This window comes from Tupaia chinensis, unplaced genomic scaffold, assembly GCF_000334495.1.
Source record: "Tupaia chinensis unplaced genomic scaffold, TupChi_1.0 Scaffold143961_1, whole genome shotgun sequence".
NCBI classification, from domain to species: Eukaryota; Metazoa; Chordata; class Mammalia; order Scandentia; family Tupaiidae; genus Tupaia; species Tupaia belangeri.
The window spans coordinates 320,357-331,192 of NW_006203812.1; the positions used below are offsets into that span (position 1 = coordinate 320,357).

Consider the following 10,836-nt stretch of genomic DNA (forward strand, 5'->3'; position numbering starts at 1 on the left):
CTCTCTCTTCACTTTTTTTCTCCCCACCATACAATGCACACACTCATTTTCTCACACATACAGTAAGTCCATGAACTAAATGAACCAGGATACTATGTAATGCAAATTTCACCCTTCAATTTAAAATATTTAAAAGATACCTGACATCACTAATTGTACAAAAGTCTTCTGTAAACAGCAAACGCATTTTCCACTTTGCATCCACAAATTTGTATATAAAACCATAAAATCTACATAGCTGATTTGCCAACCAACATCAGAGGATAGGTAAATAATGATATATAATTCTGCAGGATTATCTCTACAACATAGGTAGCTGAGTTCTAATTCTCCAGACTAGTGCTCCACTCCCCTCACTTTACCTACCTAACTGCAATCCATGTGCCCTGTTCCCGAGTGCCCAAAATCCAGAGAGAAGAGAGGAGAAGGGATTGGGGCATGACCATCCCCCCTCCCCCGTGGGTGGTAATTTCTCACTGTTCCTCTCTTTGTCTCTCTCTGGTGAGTGCACATGCCCCATGGCAAACATAAAGCTGTATTCAAAGTCATGATCCTTTTAGTTTCTAGAGGCAGTCACAGTCAGATGGGGCTTGCACACTAATTCGAGTTACTCTCAATTCGGCACCAAATCTTTAGTATATCTACATATAAATGATGACAGAAAGAGGAGAAAGGATCCCAAAATTAACAGGTGATTAACAACTATCCTATATTGTTTGCCAATGAAAGAGTTGTACTGATCTTAGCTCCCCAACTAGACTGTGAACTCCCTGAGGGCAGAAGTTACATCTTATACTTATTTGGAATCCCAGTGGTACCTGTCACACAGCTGAGCACATAGTGGATACTCCAACTAAGGCTTACTGGTTTGACCGAATACCATGGTGATCATTTTCAAAGTTGAAGAAGTAGAAGCAGCACCAAGTGAGTGCAGCAGTTCTGACTCTGCTAGTCTATAACGCTATGGAAGGTGAGTCCTGAAACTGACTTTATAGGTAAGGAAGGAAACATATTTGTTGCAAGGAGGCCTAGCAGAGGAACCTAATGTTTAGTGACCTTTGGTCCCAATCTGGAGAGTAAGAAAGTAACATATGCCCAGAAAAGAGATGTAATCCTGATTTGAAATTACCTGTTTACTTGTCTGTCTCCCTGTAAACTCCCTGGGGTCAGGGATCAAGTGTTTTATTTTGTATCCCGGGGAAGTAGTACAGTGTCTGGCACATTCTAAATGTGTGATAAATGCTAGTGGGTTGAATTAATGAACGAATAGAAGAATGGTTTAATGAAATAATGTAAAAAACAATGTGACATGATTTAATCGAGAAATTTTCACAGAATCTTATATTTATCACATCAGAGTGCTTAATTCTCTGCTATAATTGCTTAATAAATATTGCTTTCTTAGATGGATTAATTAATGAGGAAAATATAAATAAAAGGTAGGAAATATATTGCAGTATTATTGTCTTAGAAATGGAGAATGTTACATTACATCCTATAATATAATGCATTTATTACTCCATATCACAAAAAAACCTATTTACTTGCTTCTTGCCTCCATTGGAATATTCATTCCTTGTCTTTTTCATCTCTCTAATTCCTGAGCCTAGAACAGTGCTTTACAAAGAGCCAACACTCAACAATATCATTTGAATTAGTCCATCAATGCTTTTCTAAAGATTTCACTGGATCTAACTATTTTACCCAGTCCATGTCCAGGGGACTCTGATATAGAAGGAAGGAGAAATGTCATTTTTCTCATGTAGGACTTCGTGAAAGATTTGGGGTAAATGGCCTATCCTATGCTCAATTGTGAGTGAGCCTCTCCTCTTTCTGAGTAAGTTTGTCAGTTGAACTCTCTAGGACTGTATATTGGAAAAACACACTAACCTCACCATTTCTAGTACACAGTCTAGCCCTATTCACTGGATCTGTGTGTTTTGGTCAGTAATGACAGCATCTAAATTTGTAAATCAGGGATAGGATCAGTACTGAGACTCTGAATGGCTTTTCTACATACAGGAAGCAATAGTCTGTTTCGATCTGCCCATAGGAACATCTCAGACAAAACACCAGATCTTAGGTAAACCGTGCAGTCATATATCTCCTGCCCTCTCCATGTATTTCATCGATACCAGGGCCCACATGTCTCTAGTACCTTGAATTAATTGCATAAATGGCTACCAAGTCATAAGGATTCAATCCTCTTGTCAGTCTCCACAAGCTATAGCACAGTCATCAACCAAATCCACAACCTTGGCATTTTTCACCACTATTGTTTAAATGATGAATATGAATAATGTAGTCACACCACTTTGTGGATCTTATCTAAATAGAGCCAACTTAAGTTCCACTTTGGTTATAGGTGCCTAGGGGGATATAGTCTGGTGTGCCACAGTAATTCTCCAATTGTCCAGTGAATAGGTCTACCATTTGGGGGGCACCTAGGTGTCATATCCTTTATATTACACAATTCGCATTACTCTTGGAACAACCTTGTGTGACAGATGTACCCGTTTTGTAAATGAAGAAACAGAAACTAAGACATATCATAGCAAGAGGTGACTCTGGGATTCAAAATCATGGTCTACATGTTTCCACTACACAACACTACTTCTCCTTCTCTACTTCTGAACTATTAGTGGTCTATAAGAAGTAGTCTATGTTCTAGGTCCTAGTAGCATTAACCAACATTACTAATTATAACTGACTATACATACCATAATACTGGACTTTCAATACATCCTTATAAAATTATAAATTGAAAATATTGGTGCTATTCTTCTTGGCAGAATACCTTCAGTTACTCATTAAAAGCCCTGTTGTTTGGGGCCAGCAGGTGCTATGGTGATTAAAGTGGCTAGCTTCTCACATGGCCAACCACAGTTTGACTCCTGGACCTGGTGGCTCAAAACTCATACCAGGCACATACATGTGCCTGTGTGTCCAAAATCTCTAGAGGGGAATGGAGGAGGAGAAGGGAATGCATCCCCCTAGGGGATGATGTCCTGATTTCCCTCTCTCTGTCTCTATCCTCTCCAGGAAGCACAATGCCCTATGACAAGGAAAAAAAAAAAAACCTACTGTTTGATATCCTATTCATTCTGATGGGTATTATTTTTCAAGAACTTGGAGAAGTAGCCCATGTAAGTGGCCTTAAGACCCTTTGCCCTAGGAATTTGGTCTACAGAATACTGTGAGGCCATTTTAAGTATGCATCATAACCTGGGCATGTGTTGCTGAATTATTTCTGAGGCAGGAAGTTATCACTGAAACAGCACTCGCAGGGAGTGCAGAGCCCTGTTATCTAGACTTCATTCTCTGGATGACCTGCTCTGTGAGCCTTTAAGTCTCTTAGCATATTTAGACCTCTGTTTCATCATCTACTGAAGGGCTACCTATCAGGACACCTTCTTATGGGGATCAAAGGAGACAATGGTTGTGAAGGTGCTTTGAAAAATGTGGAAGTGCTCTCCAAAACGAGCAGTCTTCCTTTACTTAGCCTAGAAGAGGGCACGTGCCTCCCAGTGTGTCAAATTTTCCAACCAAAGAGAGACTTCAGCAATTCATGAACAAACAAAATCAACTTAAAAACTGTTATTTATAGCCTTCCATCTAGACACACATCCACCATCATCCACATGTCACCGTACTCCCTCGAAATATTTCAGCTGCCAGCAAATATCTGACCACGCCATGTTTGTAAAAAATGCTTCCATTTGAAAACATTCATTCTCAGTAAAAAGAAACAGCGCTAACTCAAGTGCATAGCTAATACGTCAAATTTTCATTATTAGTGACAGTTTCAACCTCCTCAACTGTCAAACGTTACCGCTAGAACTGCAAAGAAATGGCAGAGTGGCTTTTAAATTTTTTTTTCTTTTTGCTTGCCTGCCTTTAACCAGCCCATCAACATTCTCAGCAAGATGCTAGAAAATGGTGGTGTGATGAAAGAAAAAGGAAAAGGGGGCTTTAGGAAGCTGAATCACTCTCACACTGGGAAATTGGTCCTTGAGTATTAGAGGGTTTCATTCATGTTCCACAGTGCTACTTGGTGACTCCTTCTAAACCACTTCAACGGGGCATACTGGTACCACTGGCTGTCAAGCATGCTGTATTTGCAACAGGTGGAGTAAACATATATTATGCCAGGTCATCATCCAGGGATTTCAAGGGCTCTGATCTCTTGGGCTTCCACTCCACTCACTCACCCCTATATAGAGATACAAAATGTTGGGTTACCCTTTCCCTCAAAGAGCACTGGCAGCACACTTCCAAAGTGATATGGTAATGGACTTAGGCAGAGAAGTTCTTCCCACCTCTGCCAGGGGATGGGCCAGCACAAAGTATAAGGGGCTAATGTGTCCCAGAGGGCAGCTCAGGAAAGAAAGTTGGGAGGACCTCACAGGGCCACTTAGCTGCACTCACCTCTGGTAGAGGAACCCCGTTGATAATCAAGTCTGGCTGCTGGGGGCCCTGGCTGTTGAAAGAATGGTGGTAGATGTGGTTGGCAGTGGTATTGCGGGAATTCTGGTTCTCCACATTCAGGAAAGTGCTCTCTGAGCGGCGGCAGCCCAGGGGCAGTGTCTGCTGGTGGTAGTCGAAATAGTTGAGGGATGAGGTCAGGGAGGAGCAACTGACAACGTTCATCTTGTCTGTCTCCTCCACATCCCGGGGTACCAGGCGAATGTCATTCTTACTGATTTTTTTCTTCTTGCTTGATTTCTTTTGATGCCCATAGGAGTACTCAGCGATTCTATGTGACAGAAAAGGCAGCGTGAATCCTAACACCCTCCCAAATCATGCACTGATTAATAAACATTTAAGCACCCCAGAGGGTTGCACCCCATCTCTGCTCCAGCTCCTTATTCTGGCGCATTACATCATCGGGTTTCTCCCTGTTCTTTTTACATGCGAAAACAAGCTGAGGGCCATAAAGTTTTCTTATTAAACATAGCAACCTCCCACCCACCCCTCAGCCCAGGGGCAGTGTCTGCTGGTGGTAGTCGAAATAGTTGAGGGATGAGGTCAGGGAGGAGCAACTGACAACGTTCATCTTGTCTGTCTCCTCCACATCCCGGGGTACCAGGCGAATGTCATTCTTACTGATTTTTTTCTTCTTGCTTGATTTCTTTTGATGCCCATAGGAGTACTCAGCGATTCTATGTGACAGAAAAGGCAGCGTGAATCCTAACACCCTCCCAAATCATGCACTGATTAATAAACATTTAAGCACCCCAGAGGGTTGCACCCCATCTCTGCTCCAGCTCCTTATTCTGGCGCATTACATCATCGGGTTTCTCCCTGTTCTTTTTACATGCGAAAACAAGCTGAGGGCCATAAAGTTTTCTTATTAAACATAGCAACCTCCCACCCACCCCTCCCAAAAAAAGTTTCTACACTTTGGATTTGGAATTTTTCATTGTGAGTGCCCAGTGAGCAGGGGTGGAGGGACAGGGAAAGTTGAGCCTATGGGAGAGAAAACATGGAAATGCTCAAATCTGGAGCTTCCCTGAAACCCAGAGGAACTCCTGAGTGAAATTAGGAGCGAGATCCAATTTAACAGAAGAGGAGATAGAAAAAATCTAAAAATACCACCTTACCAGTTCCTCCAAGCATTTGCCATGTGGCAAACACCCTCAATCAGCTTTCTCTATGATTGACGTGACAGTTTCGGAATGGGGTAGGAGATTAGACCCCATTCGTTTGGCATCTCCTCAGTTTCTCTCCTCCACACCCTCCTCCCCTCCCTAGCCCAGCTCCCTTCTACTCTCCACCCCAACCCCTCCTCTCCTAGAGAAATCTGATAGCCAAACCCATTCGAATGAGGGGAAATGCCTTTTTACCTCTTTCCCCTTAGGCTCACTTTCTCCTCTGCCTTTTTGTCTTGCTCCTCGCTAATGGGAGAAACCGAGATGCAATGCAGACACTTGCTGTTTTGTCCTTTTATAAAACAGCCGAGGAGACAAGTGATGGTTAAACAATTACTGCAAAGGAATTTAAAGGTTAGTGCATTGAGCATCCTTCTCCATTCAGGTGTACCTACAAGCAGCTGTGCTGCAACTGGAACATAAAGAGCTCAATTTAATTAACACTGACACAGACCCAGCAACGTGCACCAAAGACACTAAGCTTTAAGAGACTTGTCAAAAGAAATACATTAAAATGTAGCCAGATTCTCAAAGTCATTTATTACTTTGCACATAATGATTTAGCTTATTGTTTGGAAATTCAATTTCTAGGCAATAATCAGCAAAACAATAAGGTTAATAAATAATACAGGTTGATCTTTACAAGGGAAAGACTGTGCCTGTATTCTAGCTCGACAAAGCTAATTGTCTGAATACAAAAAGGGAGCCCAATTCAAGCAGCAATTGCAGATCATCTCGCAAGTCTCATAAATGAATATACTTCAGGAAAAGGCTCTGCAGAGGCTGAGAACATGAAACCTCTGCCTAATCACATGAAAAAGACACGCTCCTGAACTTTAGGTTCCTAAAAAGTCGGAGCAGATGGAGAGATTGTACATCTAGAGAGACAAATTCTTACTCTGTTCCTGGGATCTACCTGGAGCTAAGCAATCAAGTGCCCCTCACCCTTTCTCTTTGTGCCCAGGCTGACTTGCTGTGATGGTAAACTGATGATACTGCGGCCTGGGAGCAAATAAAAATCCCCCAAACCCCAGGACTAGGGTTGATTTTCTTTTCTAATCTGTTTACAGAATCAATGGAAAGTTCTAATCATTTTGTTTACCCATGATGGATAAGTTTGGCAATGCCCCGTCCAATTATTCAGCTGAGGCATTCATTGTGCAGCCTTTTCTGTATTGACCAATTATTTAATTAAACTGTACTTCATTAATCCCAGACCATCACAGGAAACAGAGCGCTTTACAAAATACACATTTGGGTAAAGTTGGAGAGTACTGAGATTTGCCTTTAAAAAAAAAAAAAACTCAAATGCTCTCCCCCCTGTTTAATGATCTCCCTGGCAAGCTCTCAGAAAGAGCTCTCACTTCTAGTCATACATCACCAAGAGGTGGCAAAGCCTTCAATATCTTTATTTCAAGGTGATTTTTTTTCATCAAGTAAAGGGTCTTATGCAGTTACTTTACGCTGAGAAAATCACTTTAAAAGGGTCCCCCCATCATTATCTCCATATAAATAAATTTTTTTGACCCCGCATTTTTTCTCCTATAAAAATTGCCACTGGCAATCACAGGTTTCAAAGGTAAGAGCAATATTAATTTCCATTTCTCCATCTGAAATGACTCGGTGCTGAAGGAAAGAAAAGTCACGGCCATTTCACTAGTAACAGGATTAAAGCATTTATGAGGCATTGCAGCTGCTCTTTTATGGCACCTGATTGATATTCATGTGTGGTTAGCATTTGTCTACTAACTTGTGTAACGCAGAGAATAGTAAAAGGGAAACAATAATTGCATGGCTGTTATATATTCAGTGGGCTCTGATTCACAGAAGTGTGCATTTCAGACAGTGTCAAATACAAATCCAGACCTACAGGAATATATTTTGACTGATCAACATGCAAGCACAAGTGGCACGAAAGACAAACTGAATGTGTATAGGTGCGTTAACAGCACACACACCTTGGTAGGAAATAGCAGCATCATTCATTTTCAGCCAACTAAAGAAACAACTTTTTCAACCGTTTCGATGAGACACTGCTGGAAAAAACTACATGTATGATCCTAAATTGGATTCTAGAAATGCTTAGACTTCTTCTATCCAACTGTAAGTAAGGGCTTCAGCAAGACCCTCTAATGTGCTTATTAGGAGCTCTTTTCAAAAAAATTAATAAATAAAAAGAACTATGCATTATTTGAGTTTCCACATCTCTCTCTCACACACACATCCTGCACACATTTCAAGAGAAACTAACACAATAGCTCATAGTGACATCCACTGGTAGCAACCAGATCTTAATGCCACAGCCCAGTTCCACTGTAAAAGAAAGCACCATCAACTCCAGAAGACTGCTATTTTTACTGAAACATCTGGATGCAAAGTCTTGTCCCTCATTTGAATGTTTGGTCTCCACACCACCAACCAACCAGTTATTTGAAAACACACAGATGCCTGACAGAATTTCACTTTATATAGCCAGATGTTTGGGGACTGGATAGAAAACAATCCAAGAATAGATTAAAAACACTAGTCACCTGCTTCCCCTACATCCTCCTGTTCTCTCTTCTCCCTATTCTGTTTCCCATCTTAGACCCTCATTCCCAGTCTAAGCTCACTCCAGAGTTTATCTCTGCAACAGAGCAGGACAACTGCCAGAACTCTCCTTTCAGTATCTGTCCCCAAAATATTGTGCCCCTGAAAATCAAGTTGTGGTACTTGGTGGTTTTGCTGAAAATATGAATCAAACTCTCTCTCACTCATGCACTCACTCATTTTTTTTTTTTCATAACTTCATGGAGACAGCTGTGCAAATTTTAAAATGATAATTGCTTTTCTGCTCATCATCATTGTGTGACAGAATCCATTTGAACAGTAAGTGATTGTCTTCCAGCAAATTGTCAGATCAAAAGAATTGATCAACTTGGACTGTCACAAACTTTTCACCCTCCAAAAAGAAGCACTATACATATGCTGCATGCATTTAAGTAGAAAACAAAAGCACTGCGATTTTCACACAGAGACACAGATACACACACCTTACCCATTCAAGACAAAAATAGGAAAGTTGGCTCTACCTGCAGTTGTAGGTCCGGATTTCTTTGTTGTCTCGCTTGCACTTGATCGCCACGAAGATCATAGTGACAAAGAGGATGCCCGCAATGGAACCCAGGGCGATAATGAAAATTAGGGACAGGTTCACTGAGCCCATTGACTCTTGGGCATCCAGAGCAGGGGACAGGTAGATTAAGACAAGTGCAGAGGCAGAGAGAGACGTCTTGCCATGGTCATGGGCCACCACAATAAGCTCATAAGAAGCCTTAGAGCTCTCACTGAAGGTGCGGGTGGTTCTGATTTCACCATTGACCTGGTCTATTTCAAAGAAGCCGCGGTCGCCCTCGGTCATGTCATAGGTGACCCGGCCATTTTCGCCCTCGTCGTAGTCATCTGCTTTGACAATGGTCACCAGGTAGCCTATGCCTGCGTTTCGGGGAATGTAGACCTCCGCGGTGCCATTTATCAGGGGTGGCGCCGTGATGACCGGTGTATTGTCATTGACGTCTAGGATAATGACCCGCACTGTGGCATTGCTTTGCAGAGAGGGCAAGCCGCCATCCTTAGCCAGCACCTTGAATTCAAAAGCCTTGGTCTGCTCGTGATTGAAGGATCGCAGCGCATAGATGTCGCCCGAGTTGGGATTGATGGAGACATAGGTGAAGACAGGCATGTCCCGCACCTGCGACGGCACGATCTGGTAGGAGACACTGCCATTAAGACCCAGGTCGGGATCACGGGCCGACACAGAGAGCAGATAGGCACCGGGCGTGTTATTCTCCTGCACAATGACCTGGTAGTAGGGTTTAGAGAAGTGCGGGTGGTTGTCATTCTCATCAGTGATGCGTACGGTAAAGGACTTGGCACTCTGCAACATGGGCACGCCGCCGTCGCGCGCCTGAATTGTGAGGTTATATTGGTCATGCTGCTCGCGGTCCAGTCGTCCATCCACCAGGATGGTAGAGAAACTCTCATACTCCTGCAGTCTAAAGGGCACGTTGCCCAGTAAACGACACTGCACGCGTCCATTGAGGCCGGAGTCGCGATCAGACACCCGCACCAAGGCTATCACATAACCTGGGGGGGCGCTCTCGCTCACCTCCACAAGCTCGCTGTTGACCGACAGCAGGTTGATGACCGGTGGGTTGTCATTGGTGTCTAGCACGCTGACAGTGACTTTGCAGTGTGCTGGAATAGAGTTGGGCCCCAGGTCCTTGGCCTGCACGTCCAATTCGTACACGTGGCCCTCTTCATAGTCTAGGGCACCAGTGACGGTGACCAGCCCGCTGTGCGGGTCGATCTGGAAGAGCTCGCGCGTGCGGTCGTTCACATAGCCATAGAAAGAGTAGACCACCTGGCCGTTGGTGCCCTCATCTGGATCGCTTGCATTGAGGCGGATGACGGGTGTGTTGGGAGGCGAGTTCTCTGGCACACTCACCGCATAGGTGGACTCACCAAACACCGGGTTGTTGTCATTGGAGTCGGTCACCTTGATGCTGAGTCCAACGGTGCCCATGTGAGGCGGGTCACCACCGTCGAGCGCAGTAATTCGAAAGCTGTAGTGCGACTGCGTCTCGCGGTCCAGGCTCTTCTCCACTACGAGTTCCGCAAAACGTGAGCCATCGCCGCGCGTCTTGATTTCCAGACCGAACAGCTCGTTGGGTGTGAGCTCGTAAGTCTGTACGCCAAAGCTGCCTGAGTCTGGGTCATAGGCGCTGTCCAGCGGGATGCGCGTGCCAGGGCTGGCTGCCTCCGAAATCTCCAGTTCGATCTGTGCTGTGGGGAAACTGGGCGCATTGTCGTTCAGGTCCTTGATCTCCACCTTAATCACGCAGATCTCCATTGAGCTGGACATGACCTCGAGCGAGATGATGCACTTGGGGCTCTGGCGGCACAGCAGGTCCCGGTCGATTTTCTGTTTGGTGACCAGCAGGCCGGAGCTGGGGTTGATGTCCACCAGGTGCGGAGCTGAGTTGGACACCACGCGGAAGGCAGAGGCCTGCCGGGGGTCCAGCGCGAAGCCCGCCTCCCGCGCGTCCTTGGCCACGTTGGCGATCACCGTCCCGGCGCGTTGCTCCTCTTCTACAGAGGACTTGAGGTTAATGAGGGCGGCCGCCTGCGTCCACAGTACTGCCAG

General features: G+C 44.3%; 1 protein-coding gene across 1 annotated transcript in view; it reads right to left on the reverse strand.

The window, feature by feature from the left end:
• PCDH19 (protocadherin 19) overlaps positions 1 to 10,836 on the reverse strand; it is a 118,341-nt gene that overhangs the window by 104,006 nt on the left and 3,499 nt on the right. Inside the window, exons 3-5 of the mRNA XM_006165550.2 lie at positions 8,723 to 10,833; positions 5,847 to 5,987; positions 4,429 to 4,756 (exon numbers count right to left, since the gene is read on the reverse strand). Coding sequence (XP_006165612.1) covers positions 4,429 to 4,756; positions 5,847 to 5,987; positions 8,723 to 10,833 — 2,580 coding nt within the window. The remainder of the gene's footprint in view (positions 1 to 4,428; positions 4,757 to 5,846; positions 5,988 to 8,722; positions 10,834 to 10,836) is intronic.